Source organism: Panthera onca, assembly GCF_046562875.1.
Source record: "Panthera onca isolate mPanOnc1 chromosome E1 unlocalized genomic scaffold, mPanOnc1 haplotype 2 h2.Chr16_ul_6, whole genome shotgun sequence".
Lineage (NCBI taxonomy): Eukaryota > Metazoa > Chordata > Mammalia > Carnivora > Felidae > Panthera > Panthera onca.
The window spans coordinates 391,064-413,628 of record NW_027675820.1 but is presented as its reverse complement, the minus strand read 5'-3'; the positions used below and the strand labels follow the sequence as shown (position 1 = coordinate 413,628).

The window sequence follows — 22,565 nt, the reverse complement described above, 5'->3', positions numbered from 1 at the left end:
CCTCAATCAATTTTTATGTTTTGACCTGGAGTTTTTCATATCATGAGAGTGGTATAAATTTAGACCCTAAGCCCACATGAGTTGCAGGAGATTTTTCACAGGTGATCTTTTTTACCCACTGCCTCTCAAAATTGGGAAGATTTAGGTCACCCTGGTGTTTACATGGGCCAGTGAATATAATATTTTAATCTCCCTTTCACTGGATTGAAATTCTTTAAGCATCCCAGTTTCATTTGGTATCTAAATTCAAACTCTCCGTGTAGCAGGACCCAAGATTTCTTTTATGAATATGCATGAACATTTAAATCAAGCACCTTGCTGCTTTTGGATCTAATATGTATCCCCAAATAGCTGTAGGCTTAGTATTCACTTGGTTTTCCCCTCTGGATCTCTGTGCCCACTTAACGTTTTATTATTTCCTTTTCATACAACTTGATAATGCATTTATAGAATAAAGTATTTCATACAGCATCTTTAGGAATTTGTAATCATTCCTGTGCTACCCAGCTTGCCATTTTGTTATAAGTTAAAGTCTTTTCATTGTAGGTATAGCCCTATATTTTCTGCTGTGGTTACATTACTGCATTTTATTTCCTGTGTGTGTGTGTGTGTGTGTGTGTGTGTCCCAATAGTTAACATTGTCACCTCTGGCCTTAGACTGCCTTAGTTCAAATACAGCCTCGAGCACTTTCTGGCTCTTGTGACCTAGACAAGTTATTTAATTTCTCTTTGCTTTCATCTTTTAAGGATAGGCACATCAAGCATGTTATAGAATGAATTCTTGTGCATATTTTAGTTAATAAATGTGAAGCATCATAAAAGGATACTTAGTATACATAAGGAACTCAAAAGTTATTTTAAGTTCTTACTTTTGAGTAAGAAGTCAAAAAAAGTGAACTATTAATATCATTAACTGATCAATAGGTGTGGTTCCTGAAAGTATGAAAAATTACATTGAAATAGTTTCAGCCATTTGAGAGAGAAAATAAGGTAGAATGAGATTTTAGGTATTGTTAATCAGAGCCTTTATTTTGTGTACTGACTGAGTATCAGGGTTTTAATGACAATATGCTTGATTTTGATATTTCCGGATAATAATGAGGTGAATTTAAAAGATTTCTTTGAAAGAATTAAAGGAAGTCCACCTTTCAAAGAGTCCGTAGGTAAGTGAATACTTCCAGTTTAAAGAAGTGACTGTAAAATAAAGATAATGAAATCACATTTAAAAAAAATCACTAAATGGATTTCAAGTGTTTAATTTGTAGTCTCTATAGTGTCAAAAAGGATTTCAAGCAGCTTATGCGATATAAAAAAAAAAAAAAAAAAAACAAGTGAAAATGGGACAAAGTTATAAAGGAGGGAAAAGAAATAAAACAGGGTCGAAGAAGATACACAGTAAATACCTTTGCTGTTAATATAAAGTCCTTCCTCAAGAGGAGATAAATTTTTCTTCACTCAAGGGGTTCTGGATCTATGAATTAAATCAGGTGTGGAAATTGGGTGAAGGACCACTACCCTCTGTGCTGTCTCAAGACAGGCCTTTGGAGTTTTCAGGTTTACCCAAATGGACTGGCCATTGATTTCATTTATAGAAATCTTAGCTTCATCTATCTAGTTTCTTTAAATGCTTGGGCCATTAATCCCTGTATCATTCTTACTACCATGTCATTTCTGTGGCCTAACCACATCATTTTGCCCCTGCTGCATAAAGACAATTGCTTGGTCTTTGTCCCCAAAGTTCCTCTCGTGCTCCTTGAAATTAGGGAAACCATTTCAACACCAGCATCTTTCCCTAAACGCCCATGTCTACAGAGAACACCTACCAAAGAACTCTCCGCAAATGCAGACACCCCTGCCAACAATGTATTTCTAAATGCGTTGGGGAAACAAATGTCTTTTTTTCTTCACGTTTGAATATCTCTAAAATTAGAACACCTTTATAATCAATGGCATTATTTATCAAATGTACATTTTTACTGAGATATAAATCACGTACCATAAAATCTCATCCTTTTTTTAAAAAAAAAAATTTTTTAATGTTTATTTTTGAGACAGGGAGAGACAGCATGAACGGGGGAGGGTCAGAGAGAGAGGGAGACACAGAATCTGAAACAGGCTCCAGGCTCTGAGCGGTCAGCACAGAGCCTGATGCAGGGCTCGAACTCACGGACCGCGAGATCATGACCTGAGCCGAAGTCGGCTGCTTAACCGACTGAGCCACCCAGGAGCCCCAAATCTCATCCTTTTAAGGTGTTCAATTCAGTGGTTTTTGGTATATTCACAAAGTTGTGCAACCATCACACTCTACTTCTGGGACATTTTCATCACGTCAAAAAAACCCCTGTACCCTGTAGTGCTTATTTCCCCACTCTCCCCAGCCACTGACAACCACTAGTCTGCTTTCTATCTGTGTTGATTTTTGAACATCATATAACTAGAATTATATAATTTGTGGCTTTTTGTGTCTGGCTTCTTTCATTTGGCATACTGTTGTTTGTTTTTTTTTTTTAATTTTTAATGTTTATTTTTGAGAGAGAGAGAGCGAGGAAGGGACAGAGAGAGAGGGAGACACAGAATCTGAAGCAGGCTCCAGGCTCTGAGCTGTCAGCACGATATGGGGCTCGAACCCACGAAACCATGAGATCATGACCTGAGCTGAAGTCGGCCGCTCAACCGACTGAGCCACCCAGGCGCCCCAGCATACTGTTTTTAAGGTTCACCTGCATTATAACATAAATGAGTACTTTATTCCTTTTCGTGGTAGAATAATATTCTGTGGTTATACCACATTTTCTTTGGCCATTTATCAGTTCATAGACATTTGGGTTGTTTCCCTTTTTTGGCCACTAAGAATAATGCTGTTATGAACATGTGTACATTTTTTTGAGTACAGGTTTTTGTGTGGACGTACATTTACATTTCTCTCAGGTACCTACCTAGGAATGGAACTGCTGGGTCACGTGGTAACTTTACATTCAACTTGAGGAGCTGCTGGAACATTTTCCAAAGCAGCTGCCCCATTTTACATTCCCAACAGCATTGTACATTTCTTTAAATCCTTGTCAGTACTGGGGTGCCTGGGTGGCTCAGTTGTTAAGCGTCCGACTTCGGCTCAGGTCATGATCTCGCGGTCCGTGAGTTCAAGCCCCGCATCAGGCTCTGGGCTGATGGCTCAGAGCCTGGAGCCTGCTTCCGATTCTGTGTCTCCCTCTCTCTCTCTGCCCCTCCCCCGTTCATGCTCTGTCTCTGTCTCAAAAATAAATAAAAACATTAAAAAATAAAAAAAAAAGTTTTTAAATCCTTGTCAGTACTTGTTACATTGTCTGTCTTTTTTATTCTAGCCTAGTCTCACAAGTATCTCACCGTGGTTTTGTTTTGCATTTTTCTGATGGCTAATAACTTTGAACATCTTTACATGTGTTTACTGGCCATTTAGAGATATGTACCCTTTGCTTATTTTAAAATTGGGTTATTTGTCACGTTGTTAGGGTTCTTATGTCCTGGATACTATAGCTTTATCAGATAGATGATTTGCAAATCTTTTCTCTAATTTTATGGGTCTTTTCGCTTTCTTGGTGGTGTCCTTTGAAGCACAAACGTTTTTAAATTGGGTGAAATCCAGTTTATATTTTCTTTTGTCACTTCTTTTGATATCATGTCTAAACATAATCCAAGATCATTAAGATTTATACTAATGTTTTCTTCTAAGAATTTTATAGTTTTAGCCTTTTAATTTCAATCTTTGATTCATTTTGAGTTAATGTTTGTATGTGGTGTGAGATGGGAGTCCACTTTAATTCTTTGGCATGCAGATAGCCAGTTACCCCAGCATCATTTGTTGACAAGATCATTCTTTTCCCCCTTAAATAAATGGTTTTGCCATCCTTGTAAAAAATCAATTGATCAGAAATGTATGGATTTATTTCTAGACTCCCAGTTCCATTCCATTGATTTTTATTTATTCTTATGCCACATGGTCTTAATCACTATAGCTTTGTAGTAAAGTAATAACCTAAACAGTAATTTTCAACCAGAGCAGGGCATCAAATTTACCTATAAAGCTTGAGTTACCTGGTTCTACTTCTGACTATGATGGAGTAGCTTATGTGAAACCAACCCTCCTGCTGAGAACAGCTAGTAAAATGTGGATTAAATTAAACAGCATCAACAACCACAACTGTTTGAAGGCATTGGAAAGTGACCAAGGCTGTCAAGATTTGTGGGGCTATAAGATAAATATAAAGAGCACGACTTACAGAAACAGCACCTTCTTCTTCTTCTTATTTTGTCTCTGTAACATAACTTTAAGTGAAATAAGGCAATAAAGTTTTGATGTAAACTTCTTTGTAATGCTTCACAATTATTTCAGGGTCCACATATGAAGTATTATGTAGCTGTAGGCATCATGGTTGACCAGTTACATACGTCTACTTGAAAGGCACAGTAGTTAAGAGCATGGGCTTTGGAAATATCGTGCCTGGATTTGAATCCTGGCCCTGCCACTTAATACCAGTGTATTCTTTAGTAAATCACTTAACCTCACAAACCTCGGGGCGCCTGGGTGGCTCAGTTGGTTAAGCGCCCAACTTCAGCTCAGGTCATGATTTCGCGGTTAGTGAGTTTGAGCCCCACGTTGGAGTCTGTGCTGACAGCTCCGAACCCGGAGCCTGCTTCAGATTCTGCATCTTTGTCTCTCTCTGACCCTTCCCCGCTCGTGGTCTGTCTGTCTGTCTGTCTCTCTCAAAAATAAATAAACATTAAATTTTTTTTTTAAATCTCACTAACCTCAATTCCTTCATCTGAAAAATGGGGATAATAATGCCTATCTTGGAATTATTATAGGTAATAATAGACTTAAGTAGGTAAAGTAGAAGTACTCAGAAGAGTCTCCAGCACTTAGTGTTCAGTAACTGCTAGCTGTTACAATACACAATGGTTTTTTTTGTTTTTTTTGTTTTTTTTTTTTTTTTTTCAACATTTTTTATTTATTTTTGGGACAGAGAGAGACAGAGCATGAACGGGGGAGGGGCAGAGAGAGAGGGAGACACAGAATCAGAAACAGGCTCCAGGCTCCGAGCCATCAGCCCAGAGCCTGACGCGGGGCTCGAACTCACGGACCGCGAGATCGTGACCTGGCTGAAGTCGGACGTTTAACCGACTGCGCCACCCAGGCGCCCCTACACAATGGTTTTTAAAACTACTAGTAATTTCATGTAAAGTTCTTTTATGCAACTCAAGCCCATTAAGTGAAAGTGAACAATGTACTCTTATTTCTGCTGTTGAAGCACGTTTTTGCTCTTTTTTTTTTTTTCTCAGTTACACAGCTACTCTTCATTACTATTCAAATTCTCCAGAATGATCTAATTGATGTCTCTAGCCTCAAGGCATTATTGATGAACAATGACTTTCATGCAGCTAATGTTTTACTTGATGAAGTATTAAGACATGGACCTGAACATGGTTAGTAGTCTGAATGCATCTAGTTGTAAAGGCCATCATCTACCAGTGGGGATGGGAGATGTATGGATGGGATATACAGCAATGGAGGGCACCCTGGGGGGGGGGGGGGCGCTGCAGTGAGATGACTGGTGAGCACCAGTGCCACCATAGTGTGCCAAGCCTGAGCTCTGTGAAACTGAACAGATGGGTGAGTCTGGGCCTACTTTATCCCTGTGGGTGGTGGTACTTGGGAGATGAGGTCACTTTGTGAACTGACTGGCACGGGCAGTATTCAGTCAGAATGCCATGCACAGAGTACAACAGAGTCCGTGAGGCCCTTCGCCACGTGTTAACCCTTTGGAAGGTAAACTATGCTGATATCCAGGAATACCTCAGGGGGTGTTGCCTGCGGCATTGGCTCAAGGAAGCAGATGTTTATAAATGTACAAAATAACTGCGTTATTTTAATGACTGGTATTGTTGAATATCATTTTTGTTACGTTTTCAAAAGAGTTGGGGAATATTCTTTACTTTCCTATTCTCTGTAAGAGATTTTTTTTCTTCCTCAAATGTTAAGCAGAACTCACAGGTGAAGCCTTATGGGCCTAGAGTTTTATTTATGGAAAAATTCTGGACTATTGATTTAATTTCTGAAATTGTATGGTATTACCAAGAAAATATTCTATTTTCCTGTCAATTTTGGCAGGCTGTGTCTTTATAGGAATTTGTCCACTTCATCTGACTTTTCAAATGTATTGGATAAAGTTGTCCTTGACATCTGCTTTTTATCTTTTTTGATTTCTGCTTCATCTGTAATGATACCTTCATTTTCATCCTCAATATTAGTGACTTAGAGCTTTTTTTTCCCCCCACTCCACCTCCACAGAGTTTTTCTTTTCCTTTTTGTAAAATTGAGATAGAATGGGCATATAATAACATTATGTAAGTTTAGAGTGTCCAATGTGTTGATTTGATACATTTATATATTGCAATATAATTATCACTGTAATGTTATCTAACACCTCTATCACATCACGTAATTATCACAATTTCTTTTTTTGTGGTGAGAACATTTAAGATCTAGTCTCTTAGCAACTTTCAATTATGTAATACAGTATTAGATCAGCACAGCATTAGATTTCCAGAATTTATTCATTTTAACTGCAAATTTGTACTTTTTAACAGTATCTCCCCAATCACCCCACCCCCTAAGTCCTTGGTAACCACCATTCTGCTCTCTTTCTGTGAGATCGGCTTTTTTAGATTCCACATATTAGCGATATATACAACATTTGTCTTTGGCTTATCTCCTCTAAGCATAAGGACTTCAAGATCCTACCATCTTGTTGCAAATGACAGGATTTCTCTCTTTCTCATGGCTGAAAAATACTCTGTTGTCTATTTTCACACTACCTCTGTTTATTCATCTGTTGATGAGCACTTAGATTGTTTCCATATTTTAGCTATTGTGAATAATGCTGAAATAGACACAGGAGTATGTCTTCAAGATCCTGTTTTCGTTTCCTTTGAATATACACTTGTAAGGGGAATTGATGGTTCATATCGTAGTTCTATTTTTAATTTTGAGGGGAATTTCTATACTATTGTCCATAGTGGCTGCACCAATCTACATTGCCACCAACAGTGTATGAGGGTTCCCATTCTCCACATCATCACAAATCCTTATCTCCGGTCTTCTTGATGATAGCCATTCTAACGGGTTTGAGCAATATCTCATTGTGGTTATGATTTGCATTTCCCTGATGGTTAGTGATGTTGAACACCTTTTCATGCACCTGTTGGTCATTTGGATGTCTTCTTTGGGAAAATGCCTATTCTATTGCTCTGCCCATTTTTAAAATAGTTCATTTGCTTGTTTGTTATTGAGCTGTGTGAATTCTTTGTTATATATTTTGGATAATAATCCTTTATCAGATATATGGTTTGCAAATATTTTCTCTCATTCTGTAGGTTGCCTTTTCATTTTGCCGATTGTTTCTTTTGCTGTACAAAAGTTTTTAAGTTGAATGTAGTTCTGGGGTGCCTGGGTGGCTCAGTCGGTTAAGCGTCCGACTACAGCCAGTTAAGCTTTCGACATCAGGTCTTGATCTCATGATTCTTGAGTTCAAGCACCATGTCGGGCTCTGTGCTGACAGCTTGGAGCTTGCTTCAGTTTCTGTGTCTCCCTCTCTCTCTGCCCCTCCCTGCTCATGCTCTGTGTCTTTCTCTCTCACAAATAAATAAACATTAAAAAAAAGAAAAATCTTAAATGGCATCTAGTTCTACTTGTTGATTTCTGCTTTTGTTGTTTGTGCTTTTGGTGTCATGTCCAAAAAATCATTGCCAAGACCAATGTCTGAAAGCTGTTTCCTTATGTTTTCTTTACAGTATCAGATCTTACAATTAAATCTTTAATTCATTTTGAGGTAATTTTGGGGAGTATCCCAAGTGGTTATTCAGTTTCCCAACACCATTTGTTGAAGAGACCATCCTTTCTCCATTGAATGTTCTTGGCTGCCTCGTCAAATATTAGTTGAGCATATGTGGGGTTTATTTCTGGGCTCTGTCACTTCTGCTGTAAACTTTTCTACTTTTTTTTTTTTTTTTTTTTGCATTGGGTTTTTTTTTTTTTCTTCCTTTTCTCTCTCCCCCTCCTTTTTTTTTTTTTTTTTTTTTCCTTTTGGTTCTTTTCATGTCTATCCTTTATGTCCCTTACTATAGTTTGTCATATCCATTCTACCTTGTGTACCTTTACTTTACTTGAGTCTTTATTTTGGAGCTGACTTGGTCTTTCTACACAGTCTATTTTCTGAGTTGTTGGCTCCCATCTCAGATCTTCCTTTGTCCATTTCTATCCTGATTTGTTGAAAGAGTTGAGGGTGTTGGGTGGCACATTCAGTGTGGAGCTCTGTCTTCAGTTTCTACTGAAGTAAATGAAGTCCGTTTACTTTAATGGCACCTTTGGGGCAGAGGGTGGGAGGTGGGGGTAGTGAGCCTTCTGACATTTTGATACTGTTTAGTAGGGACTTCATCTTTAACTGCTTCTTTCTTTTCCTTCACCACCAAATTCTGTGCACTGAGTTCCACATCAAGATGCCATCTTTGGTCCTATGGATTTCTAAGCCTTTTTCTTAGATTTCTCCAGAGTAAATTTAGGTGGTTACCATTATCCTAAAAGTGGTGTTTCTTAACCTTTAAAAAAAAATATCACTCCCCTAAGGAGACTTTTTAGACATTTTTGTCTTTTTCACCATCCCACACGCTATGAATGTTTAATGCCAAAAATAAATATTTGCTTATGTACTGTGGCCACAAACCATTGTAATGGCTAAGATTTTTTCCCCTCCAAGAACCTGTTTTCCTTCCTGAAAGCCTATCACCCTCAGTGAAAATGCATGTCCTAAAGGTATCTAGAACTTTAGTTTCTGCTTATACTGCTAAACCCTATTTTCTAGAATTTCACTTAGATGTTAACACATTTGTAAGGAATATTGGCCTATAGCCTCTTTGCCTGCCCACCGTGTGTTTGTTTTGTTTTGCTTTTGTAGTTTTTGGACAAGTAGGAGCTACTGAAGGGTTTTATTCAGAGGAGTAACCAGATTTTTTTTTTAAAGAGAAAGACCTCTCTTGCTGCATTGTTTAAAATAAATGGAGAGAAATGAGACTGATGCGATAGATTTTTAGCAATGCTATTGTAATAGCATAGGCATTAACTAATATAGTGATATATTCAAGCAGTATTTGGAAATAATTGAATAGAAATTGATAATCATATGTATGCAGAAGTTAAGGAAGAAGGAACAGTACAGGCTGACCCCCGGGCTTTTCACCTTTGTTATAACTTGACTATTAACTGCTGACAGATTAATTCAGAAGCAGTAATTCCTTCATCTACATTTTACTTTGCATTACAGAAAATGGCAAGATTACCTTTGAAGAATTTTTTTATTAAGTTCTGTGATACATTGAACATGCCTAAAGCCTCAGGTGAGTTCCACTTAATATGTATCTACTGGCTCTGTGTGGAAGGACAGGCAGTGGTTTTCATGTTAAAACAACACAGGATTGGGGCGTCTGTGTCACTCAGTTGGTTGAGCAACTGACTCTTGACTTCGGCTCAGGTCATGATTCCAGGGTCATGGGCTCAACCTGCATCCATTCGCGCTGAGTATGAAGCCTGCTTAAGATTTCCTCTCTCCCTTCATCCTTCTCCCCAGCTTGTGCTCTCTCTCTCCCTAAAATAGTAAACAAACAAACAAACAAAGATGTTTTCAAAAAAAAGATGTTTTTTAAAACATCTTTTAAAAAACACACAGGATTAGATAAAGCACAGGTAAGTAAGAAACAATATAAAGATAAAACAATATAGGGGCACCTTGGTGGCTCAGTTGTTTAAGCGTCAGACTTCGGCTCAGGTCATGATCTTGTGGTCTGTGAGTTGGAGCCCCCCATCAGGGTCTGTGCTGACAGCTCAGAGCCTGGAGCCTGCTTCGGATTCTGTGTCTCCCTCCCTCACTGCTCCTCCCCCACTCGCTCTCGGTTTCCCTGTCTCTCTCTTTCTCAAAAATAAACAAACATTAAATTTTTTTAAAGATAAAACAATACAGTATTAGTTTATATAACTTGTGTTTGAATTATATGGCAAAGACTGCTAAATTTACCCCAAACTCAAAGTTATGGGTGGTTTTACTTTGATAGTGCTAGAAAAATATTAGATTATATACTGTTCTCTGAGATTATTCACTAGGTATATCTGACCTGAATTTATTAGAATATTATAAACAATGAGAAAATAATTTTTAGAATGCAAATTGGTGCAGCCACTGTGGAAGACAATATGGAGTTTCCTCAAAAAGTTAAAAATAGAACTACCCTATGACCCAGCAATTTCACTACTAGGTATTTACACAAAAGGTATACAAATACTAATTTGAAGGGCCACATGCACCCTGATGTTTATAGCAGCATTGTCAACAATTGCCAAATTATGGGAAAAACCCAAATGTCCATGGATTGATGAATGAATAAAGAAGTTATGGTGTATGTATATGTATATGTAATGGAATATTACTCAGCCATCAAAAGAATGAAATCTTGCCATTTGCAACAATGTGGATGGAACCAGACTGGATTATGCTAAGTGAGATAAGTCAGGCAGAGAAAGACAAATACCTATGATTTCACACATGTGGAATTTAAGAAACAAAACGAATGAACATAGGGGAAGGTGGGGGAAAGAGAGAAGCAAACCATATGAAGAGTCTTAACTATAGTGAACAAACTGAGGGTTGGTGGAAGGAGGTGGGCGGGGGATGGGCTAAAAGGATGATGGGTATTGAGGGCATTTGTTACGTTGAACACTGGGTGTCATATGTAAGTGATGAATCACTAAATTCTACTGAAACCAATAGTACACTATATGTTGACTAACTAGAATTTGAATAAAAATTTGAAAAATAAAAAGAAGACAACTTTAAAACTTTTGACCAACCTAGCAAAGTGGATTTTATACCTATCTTTTCTGTTTTTATGTATTCTCAACTACTCTCTTGACTATATTTTTGAGGAGCAAATTTATATTTATTGCAGTATAACTTGCGTGTAGTAAAATTCACCTTTTTTTAGGTATATTGTTTTTTGAATTCTTAAAAATAATGTCATGTAACCATTACTAAACAGCACATAGACTGTATCACCACAGAAGTTTCTTTGTGTCCTTTTGTAGTCCATCCATTTCGCTAACCCTCATTCCTGGTGACCCCTGATCTATTCTTTGACTCTAAAGTTTTGCCTTTTCTAGGTTGTCATGTAAATGGAATCATAACATATGAAGCTCATTTGAGTCTGGCTTCTTTCACATAGCATATTATACTTTACATTCATCAACTTTTTGCATGCAGTGTGTTTATTTTTATTGATGAGTATTATTCCATTACATGAATGTAATGTTTGTATATTTACCAATTGATAAACTATTGAAGTTTCCTGGGTTTTGGTGATTATGAGTGAAGCTGCTATAAATATTTATGTACAGGTATTTGTGTGGACATATATTTTCATTTCTCCTAGTTGAATACCTAGAAATGGGATTGCTGGGATATATATTTAAATTGATAGAAACTGCCAAACATCAATTTATGATAGATAACATCCATTTATGATTAAAAAAAACCTCTCAACAAAGTGTGTACAGAAGAAACATACCTCAGCTTAATGAAGGCCATATACGAAAGGCCACATATATGCTCAATGGGGAAAAACTGAAAGCTTTTCTTCTAAGATCAGGAACAAGACAAGGATGCCTATTCTTGCCAGTTTTTTTGTTTTGTTTTGTTTACTAAAATATAGTTTACATAAAATGTTATATTAGTTTCAGGCATACAACATAGTGATTCAATAATTCTATGTATTGCTCACGTCTCACCATGATAAGTGTAGTTATCATCTGTCACAATAAAATGTTATTACAGTGTTATTGACTATATTCCCTATGCCGTAATTTTTCTCACTACTTTTACTCAACTTGTGTTCATAGTATTGGAAGTCCTACCGAGAACAATTAGGCAAGAAAAGGAAACAAAGTCATCCAAATTGGAAAGAAAGAAATAAAACTGTTACTATTTGCAGATAACACAATATTATATGTAGAAAACCCTAAAGGCCCTATTAAAAAAAAACTGTTAGAACTAATAAACAAATTCAGTAAAGTTGCACCATATGAAATCAAATAGAAAAACCAGTTGCATTTCTATTTGCTAATAAACTATCAGAAAGAAATTAAGAAAACTATCCCATTACAATTGCATTGAAAAGAATAAAATACCTAAGAATAAATTTAACCAAGGAGGTGAAAGACCTGTACACTGAAAACTATAAGACATTGAAGAAAGAAATTGAAGATGATGCAAATGAATGGAAAGATATTCCATGCTTGTGGAGTCAAAGAATTAATAATGTTAAAATGTCCATACTACCCAAAGCGATATACGGGCTCAATGCAATCCCTATCAAAATTCCAATGGCATTTTTCACACCTAGAACAAACAATCCTAAAATTTGTATGGAGCCATAGAAAACCCTGATAGCCAAAGCAATCTTGAGAAAGAACAAAGCTGGAGCCATCATACTTTCTGATTCCAAACTTTATTACAAAAGTATAGTAATCAAAACTCTATGGTATTGGCATAAAAACAGACATCAGTGGAACAGAACAGAGAGCTCAGAAATAAACCCTTGCATATACGGTCAATTCATTTATGACAAACGAGGCAAGAATATATAGTGGGGAAAGGACAGATTCTTCAATAAGTGGTGTTGGGAAAACTAGACAACCACATGCAAAAGAATGAAACTGGATTCCTATCTTAGACTATGATTAAATACTTGCTCTTGTAAGACCTGAAACCATAAAACTCCTGGAAGAGGAGCGCCTGGGTGACTCAGGTAAGTGTCTGGCTTGGCTCAGGTCATGATCTCGCGGTCTGTGGGCGTCGGGCTCTGTGCTGACAGCTCGGAGCCTGGAGCCTGCTTCGGATTCTGTGTCTCCCTCTCTCTCCTCCCCTCCCCGGCTCATGCTCGCTCTCTCTCTCTCTCTCTCTCTCTCTCTGTCTCACAAAAACAAATGAAAAATGTTAAAAAAATTTTTTTAACGTTTAAAAAAAATCTAGGAAAAAACATAGGCAGTAAGCTCTCTGACATCCATCTTGGAAAAAATTTAAAAAAAAAACAATTTTATCTATTAATACAATATCATAGGTAAAGTCAAAGAACAAATAACAATATGGTAGAAACTATAATGTATATCACAGAAGAAAAATAGAAAAATGGGCAAAAGTCATGGATATATAAATCATAAAAAAGATCTTAAATGGCTTATGAACATATTAAGAGATGTTTGATTTTACTCATAATAAGAAATATGCAAATTGAAATGGACATACAATTTCTCACCCATTAGATTGGCAAAAATTGAAAACCTTCACAACTGTTAGGTTGTAGAGAAAAAGACGTTTACCTATAGCTGGTGGGCGTTTAACATGCTACCAGTCTAATGGAGGGAATTTGGCAATGTCTAACAAAACTACATATGCCTTTACCTTTGGACCCAGCAATCCTGCTTCTAGGAATTTTCCCTGAAGATACCTTCCAACAATGTGAAAATATAGATACATAAGATTATTCATTACAGAATTATTTGAGATGGCAAAAGAATGAAAATACTTAATGTGTAAACATTGGAGGTTAGTTGAATAAACTTTAGTTTCTATGTACAGTAGAGTATTATACAACTCTAAAAAAGAATTTTTTAAAAAGGAGTTTCAGGGGTGCCTGCATGACTTAGTCGGTTAGGCGTCCGACTTTGGCTCAGGTCATGATCTCACGGCTCGTGAGTTCAAGCCCCGTGCCAGCCTGGAGTCTGCCTTGGATTCTGTGTCTCCATCTCTCTCTGCCCCTCCCCTACTCATGCTCGCAGGCGCGCTCTCTCTCTTTCAAAAATAAACATTAAGAAAAAAGAATTTCATACCACTACTTTTTGTACTACTGATTTTATACCTTTCCAGCATTTAAAACTACAAATTTCCCTCTGAGCACTTTCACAGCATCTCACAAAATTTTATATGTTGTGATTTGATAATCACTTATTTAAAATATTTTCTTTTTTTTTTAAATTTTTTTTTTTCAACGTTTTTTATTTATTTTTGGGACAGAGAGAGACAGAGCATGAACGGGGGAGGGGCAGAGAGAGAGGGAGACACAGAATCGGAAACAGGCTCCAGGCTCCGAGCCATCAGCCCAGAGCCTGACGCGGGGCTCGAACTCACGGACCGCGAGATCGTGACCTGGCTGAAGTCGGACGCTTAACCGACTGCGCCACCCAGGCGCCCTAAAATATTTTCTAATTTACCTTGTGATATCTCATTTGAAACATGAGTTATTTAGAAATGTACTATTTAGGGGCACCTGGGTGGCTCAGTTGGTTAAGTGTCCAACTTCGGCTCAGGTCATGATCTCATGGTTCCTGGGTCGGAGCCTCGTGTCGGGCTCTGTGCTGACAGCTCAGAGCCTGGAGCTGCTTCGGATTCTGTGTCTCCCTCTCTGTCTGCCCCTCTCCCACCCACGCTCTGCCTCTCTCTGTCTCTCAAAAATAAATCAACATTAAAAAAATTAAAGAACTATATTATTTAATTTCCAAATATTTGGACATGTGCTAGGGATCTTGTTACTGATTTCTAATGTAATACACCTTGGTCAGAGAATTTATTTCGTACAATTTAAATTCTTTTAAATTCATTAAGATTTGGTTCAAAGACTAGCATGTGGTCTACCTAGGTGAATATTCCATGTGCACTTGAAAGAATGTATATTCTGTAGTTGTTGGGTAGTGTTCTATAAATATCATTTGGTTAGATTGTTTGCTAGTTTTGTTGGATATTCTAATTTCTGATTCTTTTTAAACATTAAAATTTTTTTTGTTTTAATATTTATTTTTGAGAGAGAGAGGGAGGGAGGGAGGGAGAGAGAGAGAGAGAGAGAGAGAGAGAGATAGAGAGAGAGAGAGAGAGAGAACGAGCAGGGGAAGGGCAGAGAGAGAGGGAAACACAGAATCCAAAGCAGGCTCCAGGCTCTGAGCTGTCAGCACAGAGCCCAACACAGGGCTCTAACTCATGAACTGTGAGATCGTGACCTAAGCCAAAGTCAGACACTTAACTGACTGAGCCACCCAGGCGCCCTTAATTCTTCCTGATGTTTATTCTAGTTGTTCTATTAATTACTAAGTGCAAGATTTTCAAATCTGCAGTTCTGATTATGGGTTCATGCATTCCTCCCTTTAATTCTGCAAGTTTTTGCTATATTTGGAAGGCTCTTGTTAGATGCATGCACATTTGATATTGTTGCAAAATTTAATGTATATGACCTTATGAAATGTACTTTGTCTGTTGCTCTCTTTTGTCTTATTTTTGCTGCTCTTCTGTTTCTTTCCCCCAGTTTCCTTACTTATATTTATACATTTCTGTGTACCTATTGTCACCTATTTTAAATTATTGTAGGTACATAAATAAATACAAATACTGCCTTTTCTCTTAAGTATAATTTTATATCTTGGGAGATTTTTTTCCCCACTTTTTTTTAAATATAAAGGAGACGGGTGTCTGGGTGGCTCAGTCGGTTGAGCGTCTGACTTCAACTCAGGTCATGATCTCGCGGTCTGTGAGTTCGAGCCCCGTGTCAGGCTCTGTGCTGACAGCTCAGAGCCTGGAGCCTGCTTCAGATTCTGTGTCTCCCTCTGTCTCTGCCCCTCTCCAGCTCATGCTCTGTCTTTCTCTCTCTCTCTGTCAAAAATAAATAAACATTAAAAAAAATTAAAATATAAAGGAGAAACATGAAAATTCCTTTCTAACTGAAGGTGATTATCTCTTCCCAGGAAATAAAAATCAATTTTACAACATCAACATTTACAAAAATGAACTTAAAGACATTCCTGTACTTCAGCAAAATTTAAATGCCATTGGAATCTATCTAACAGATGATAAAATAAAGGAGACTTTGGATAACACTAATCCTAACGGTGAGTAATTATTTCAATTTAAAATAACAAATTTTGCATATTTCAGAAGTTTCACTCTAAATGCCAAAGGAAATATACTGCCATATATCTTTTAAAAGAGAAATTAAAAGTTGTTTCTTGTCTATCAATTTACGGGTTTTTATCAGAGGAATTGATGTTCAAAGTGCATCTCTGACAGCTTTATTTTAGGTCTATTCTGCATATCACATGTGTCACAATAGGATTACCAGTCCTCTCCATTATTTTTGTGTTTATAGCTCTGGTGTTATAACATCAAATGGTCCTTTTTACAATAATACCTAAATTCTTTCTTTTTTTCTTTTTTAAAAAAAGATGAAGTGGTGAGTTTTAAGGATTTCATCAGAGAATTGAACAACAGTGATGAATTTATCGAGTGCCACAGTAAGTATGAAATTCAAAATGCATATGAACAGAAACTTCATTTTTGGGGGTTGGTGTATGTATAGGTATGTGTGTATATAGACTTTATATATACTCTACCAAACCCCCCTTTTATGCATTTTCTCATTTAAACTCAGTTCATGTTGTAAACTCTAGGTTTTCACACATAGATGCATATTTTCCATACTGTAATATTCTTGAATTATTTAAAAAAATTTCTGTTGTCTCTCTTTCTTCCTTGTCATGTGTTTTATTGCTATATTCTTTCTTTTGTCCTCACTAATGCTGATGGGGTTATCCATCTTATAATCAAAGTAACAGGTTTGCTTTTTTAAATCACATCTAATGACTTTTCCCCTCTGTATTCTTATCTTTCTTGTTTATTTCTTCATATATATATTTTTTTACATTTGCTCTCTATCTCCTTGTGAAAAACACTGGCTAAATGCTTAACTTTTTTCGGTTTGTTTTGAAATTTCAGCACAGTTCTATCATGGGGACACTAAAAACAGCCTTGGACCACAGACATTGAGATTGAGAACTGTAGTCCTAAAACTGGGGTTTTAAAAGAAGTATTGAAATAAGTGGATTCTCTCTAAATAATCTGTACTTGGAATGCAGTTCCACTCACTATCTCAGGATAAGTTTGGTGGGAACCTTGACAAATTAATGCTATATTCATTATAGAAGATTATAGATCTATGAATAGCTAAGACCCTTTTGGGAAAAAAAAAGATAAAGATCTTGCTTTGTCACATGTTAGTACATAGCATAATGCTGTTTTAATATAGACCTGTGAAAATAGACCAGTGCATCACAATATGGAACCCAGTAGAGACTTCTATTAATGGGAACTCGGAATGTGATAGAAATGACATCATCAGTTAGTGGGGGAAAAGATGTATTATTTAGCTTCTGATTTGAGAAAATTGCCTTACAATGCAGAGAAAATGAAGTAGAATCCCTATGTCATACCATATACAAAAATAACCTTCAAAGAATCAAATGAATGTTAAAATGGATCTCAAAGATTAAACTATAAAGCTGTTGGAAGAAAATGCAAGAAAAACTATTGTGCCTTGTGGTTATGGATGCCTTCTTAAAGATGTTACTCCCCAAAAGCACAACCATGGGGTAAAAAAGGATTTGATCACATCAAAATTAAGGATTTCTGGTAAATGAAGGACTCTAAAACATGTAACAGACTGGAAGAAGATAATTACAAGATAACTAACAAAAAATTAATATCTCAAATATAAGGGAATTCTGCAAATCAACAGTAGAAAGAAAGAAATCAATTGGAAAAATAAGTAAGGATATAAGACTTAGTATACAGGAGGAGAAACCCACATAGCTAAATATGTGTATGAAGAGAGTTGGCAATACTCACAAATTGCTAGTGAGTAGGTAAAATGGTACAGCATTCCAGATTGCAATCTAGCAGTACTTGTCAAATTCAGTATGCATATTTCTTATGATCCAATAATTCTATTGTCAGATAAATAGCCCAGAGAAGTTTCTTGTAGAGACATGTACAGGGATGCTCCCTGCAACATTATGGGAGGGAAGAAATGAAAACAATCTATGAGTCCATGATTTGGGAAATGGTTGAATAAAATATGGTCCATACATACACGTCATAACAGTAAACTAGATTTACATTTGCACCAGAGAGAGACCTCAGTAATAATACGGTTCCATGAAGAAAGGAAAAAATGGAATACGTGTATAACAAAGAATGCTTTATATAAGTTGGATTTCTACTAATGCCCATAAAACACAACCATATTTATATCTATTTCCAGGTAAACACTGAATTCTAAATAGATAAGATTGAAATAGACGGATTGAAAGAAATTGAGAAAGAGATTGAGATTGAAGTGACAATATTAACAAAGTTGACTTCAGAAACAGATTAGAGTACTCTGTATGCTAAAAACATACACATTCTTTTCAAATACTTATGGAATATCCACAAAAATAGATGATGTATTTAAGCCACAAATAAAAATTTCAGTGAATTCTGAAAATCAGAAGTCATTCAGACCACATAGTCTGACCATGATGTTGTGACATTAAAATTATTTGTGACAGAAAGGAAAAGTGTTGCTTTTAAGATGAAAAACAAATTGCCTTGTAAGTAATTCCTTGGTGGAAGAATAAAAGAAACCTGAAAGATTTTAGAAATGATGACAGTGAAAGCACTATGTATCAAATCGTGTAGAGTGTGACCAAAACAATCTTACAGGATATTTTATAGCATTAAATGCTTTTATTAGAAAACAAGAAATATCAAAAATAATTTATCTTTTTTTAAGTTTATTTATTTTCGGAGAGAGAGTGCATATGACGGGGGGGAAGAGCAGAGAGAGAGAAGGACAGAATCCCAAGCAGGCTCCTTGCTGTCAGCGCAGCTGACATGATCATGACCTGGGCCAAAATGAAGAGTGGGACGCTTAACCGACTGAGACACCCAGGCGCCTCCAGAACAATTTATCTTAAACGTTCAGTTTACAGAGCTAACCAGCAGCATAAACAACAAAAGAGCAGTACAATCCCCCTGAAAAGTGCTAGTCAGGAGCTAACAAAGTGGAAAGTTGAAGTTAGTGAAATAGAACACACACACACACACACACACACACACACACACACACACACGCACTTATCCATATAACCAAAAGTTGGTTCTTTCAAAAGACTAATAAAGAACTCTTTAGGAAGTATGATGAAGGGGAAAAAATAGGGAGGACATAATAAAGAAGACAGTTGTAACTTGGATACAAGGGAGATTAAAAGATATAAATGAATAACACTTGAGTTAGTAAAGCAACAAATTATTGGCATGTCATCAACAACACTGTCATTCTTTCCAAATGTTTAGATAAAGACAGAAAGGGCTGCCTTTTTTTAAATGTTTGTTTATTTATTTTTGAGAGAGAGAGAGTGAGCGAGCATGAGTAGGGAAGGGGCAGAGAGAGAGAGTGCCAGAAGATCTGAAGCTGGCTCTGCGCTGACAGCACAGAGCCTGATGTGGGGCTCGAGCTCACAAACCGTGAGATCAAGACCTGAGCCAAAGTCAGACACTTAACTGACTGAGCCACCCAAGTGCCCCCTTTTGTTTCCCCATCATGGCACTATTTTCTTAGAGATAATTTTGGTATTTTGTTGTTTTGTTTACCTTCCTGTGTTGAACTAGTAAGGTAAACTATTTCAGTGTGTCTTGTTTTCTGATATAAGCATTGTAAACCTATAAATGTTGTAGAGCTTTCAGTTTGGAGAATATTTCAGAGAGGCAAAATCTCTCAAGACTGGGTATTCTAGAAAATGAATACATCTCACCCAAATCAAGTTGTTATGTGCTTCTCTGGATAGACTGACCAACTAGATATCTTTGTATTTTGTCATGTCTCTGTTTAGGAATAGAAGATGCATGTAACGTTGTTAATAGTGTCTTTGATAGGAAAGTTGAAGTTACAGACCTTTTATCTGCGTTGGAGGGCCTGGAGAAACCTTTAAATGAAGAAAAACCTGAGGTGTTACTGAACTCTGAAACAGATGGTGAGTTCTTGAGTTACCTCTCAGTTTTCCTGTTTAGACTATACGTGTTCATGCTGGCTCATTTTTTTTTTTTTTTTTTTTTTTAAGAATACTAATACCATAGGTTTAGGAAGATTGTTATGGGACTGCTATGTTTATAAACTGGTTACTGAGAATTGTTGTAACCCTTTTGGAAAGTGTGTGGATACTCTTCTTTATTTGGAGAAGACTAGTAGAAACAAGTACTGTTTTTATCCAGGTTTTAAAATCAGATACTTCTTGGGGTGCCTGGGTAGCTCAGTCAGTTAAGCGTCCAACTCATGATTTTGGCTCAGGTCATGATCTCACGGTTTGAGATCACGATCTCACAGTGCTCTGCACTGACGGACGGAGCCTGCCTGGGATTCTCTCTCTCTCTGCTCTCTGCCCTTCCCCTGTTCTCTCCCTCTCTCTCTTCCTCCAAACATAAATAAATAACCATTAAAAATGTTTAAAAAGATGTTTCAAACATTTTAAAAAATAAATAAAATCAGATACTTCTTTTTTAAAGATTTTTAAAAATGTTTTTATTTATTTTTGAGGGAGAGAGAGTGGAGGAGGGTCAGAGAGAGGGAACACAGAGTCTGAAGCAGGCTCCAGGCTCTAAGGTGTCAGCACAGAGCCTGACACGGGGCTCAAACTCATGGACCACGAGATTATGACCTGAGCCGAAGTCAGACGCTTGACTACTGAGCCACCCAGGCGCCCCATCTTTTTTCTTTTTAGGTCATTTATGCTAGCGGTTTGTCAATTTTAATAACTCTTAACTAATTCCTGGCTTTCTGATCCTCTCTATCGTGTTTATTGTTTCCTCAATTTATGTTTTCATCTGTATCATTTTCTTCTCTACCATTGATTTTGTGACATTTTGTATATATATTTCACATATAGAATGAAATGATCACAACGATAGATCTAGTTAACACGTCACCATGCATAGTTAAAAAGGGGTTTTTTTCTTATGTTGAGAAATTTTAAGATTTACTCTCTGAGCAACCTGCGAATATGCAATACAGTATATTTTTGGATATATATGTATTTTCTATTCTTTTAATTTCACTCTTTCTGTACTCTTCTAAAAAAAGATAAATTTGAAAACATGTAAGGGAAACTAAAATTTGAAAAGAAAGAAACAGGACTTAAAGAAATTAAAAATATAATAATTAAAATTAATTAGCAGACAACAATATTAGCAGATTAAACATAGGTGAAGAGAGAAATATGAAGTGCAAAGGAGTTTGAAGAAATTATACAGAATGCAGCATAGAAAGACAGAGTTGGAATATAGGAAAGAGGTTAGTGGCGCTGGGGTGGCTCAGTTGATTGAGTATCAGATTTCTGCTCAGGTCATGATCTTGTGGTTTGTGAGTTAGAGCCCTGCATTGGGCTCACTGCTGTAAACATGGAGCCCTCTTCAGATCCTCTGTCTCCCTCTCTGCACATCTCCTACTCTCTCTCTCTCCCCCAAATAAATAAACATTAAAAAAAAGAAGAAGAAGAAGCTAAAAGGAAGGCAGAATGAAGAGGTCTACTTATTGTGGCAATCAGTTTGAAATATATATGTGTATCTGATTACGTTATATATTAGTTACAACTAATATAATGTTACATGTCAGTTATATCTCAGTAAAGCTAGAAAAAGAAAGAATGAAAAGATGTGATATATAGCCACACAGGAGAGAAGAGACAGAGTGGTTGCAGAGAAAATATTTGGAGAACTATAGCTGAGAATTTTCCAGAATGAGAAAGACCTAAACCTACCAATACAAGAATTCCAGTGAATCCCACATAGGATGAAAGGAAATCCATACATAGGGTTATCATGATGAAACTGTGACATACCAAAGAGAAAGAAAAATCTTAAAGGTAGCTAGAGAGAAAAGTCAAATTATCTATAAAGGAGGAACGTTTTCTTATTCTTGATATTTTTTTCTGGGTCTTGAAATCTAGAGAAACATTTTTGTAAATTGAGGATAACCACCCCACGTTCCCCTCCACTTTGGGAGGAACTTAGGCTTTGTCTGAGCCTTTGAAACTACAAACTAAAATTCATCCAATTTTGTTTTGTTTTGTCTTTGGCAAACACTCTTTGGGTAAAAACAGTCGCCGTGTTTCTGGATTACAGCCTTTCATCAGTTGTTTGGTCTGGGAATTTCTTACTTTCTTGGCAACACATTGATGAATTCAAGATTTTTAAAAAATTTTTTTTTTTAACATTTATTTTTGAGACAGAGAGAGACAGAGCATGAGTCGGGGAGGGTCAGAAAGAGAGAGGGAGACACAGAATCTGAAACAGGCTCCAGACTCCAAGCTGTCGGCACAGAGCCCGACGCGGGGCTCGAACTCACGGACTGTGAGATCATGACCTGAGCTGGAGTCGGACGCTTAACCGACTGAGCCACCCAGGCGCCCCAAGATTTTTTTTTTTATAGCAATAATTTTATTTAGAATTTTTAGTTGTTTTTAGTAGGAGGGCTGATCCAGATATCTGGCTACTAAATACCAGAAATTGAAATCATTTTTTTCTTTCAATTAAATTAAATCAGACCCTGGGGGCAGGGTGGTTGATTACTGGCACCCT

The 22,565-nt window shown here is 36.8% G+C and overlaps 1 protein-coding gene across 1 annotated transcript in view; it reads left to right on the top strand.

Annotated features, from left to right (window-relative positions):
• Positions 1-1,090: 1,090 nt before the first annotated feature.
• LOC144615192 (EF-hand calcium-binding domain-containing protein 13-like) overlaps positions 1,091-22,565 on the top strand; it is a 28,550-nt gene continuing 7,075 nt past the window's right edge. Inside the window, exons 1-6 of the mRNA XM_081794833.1 lie at positions 1,091-1,163; positions 5,317-5,460; positions 9,354-9,426; positions 15,863-16,006; positions 16,340-16,408; positions 19,826-19,966. Of these exons, the coding sequence (XP_081650959.1) occupies positions 5,446-5,460; positions 9,354-9,426; positions 15,863-16,006; positions 16,340-16,408; positions 19,826-19,966 (442 nt within the window). The 5' untranslated portion in view covers positions 1,091-1,163; positions 5,317-5,445. The remainder of the gene's footprint in view (positions 1,164-5,316; positions 5,461-9,353; positions 9,427-15,862; positions 16,007-16,339; positions 16,409-19,825; positions 19,967-22,565) is intronic.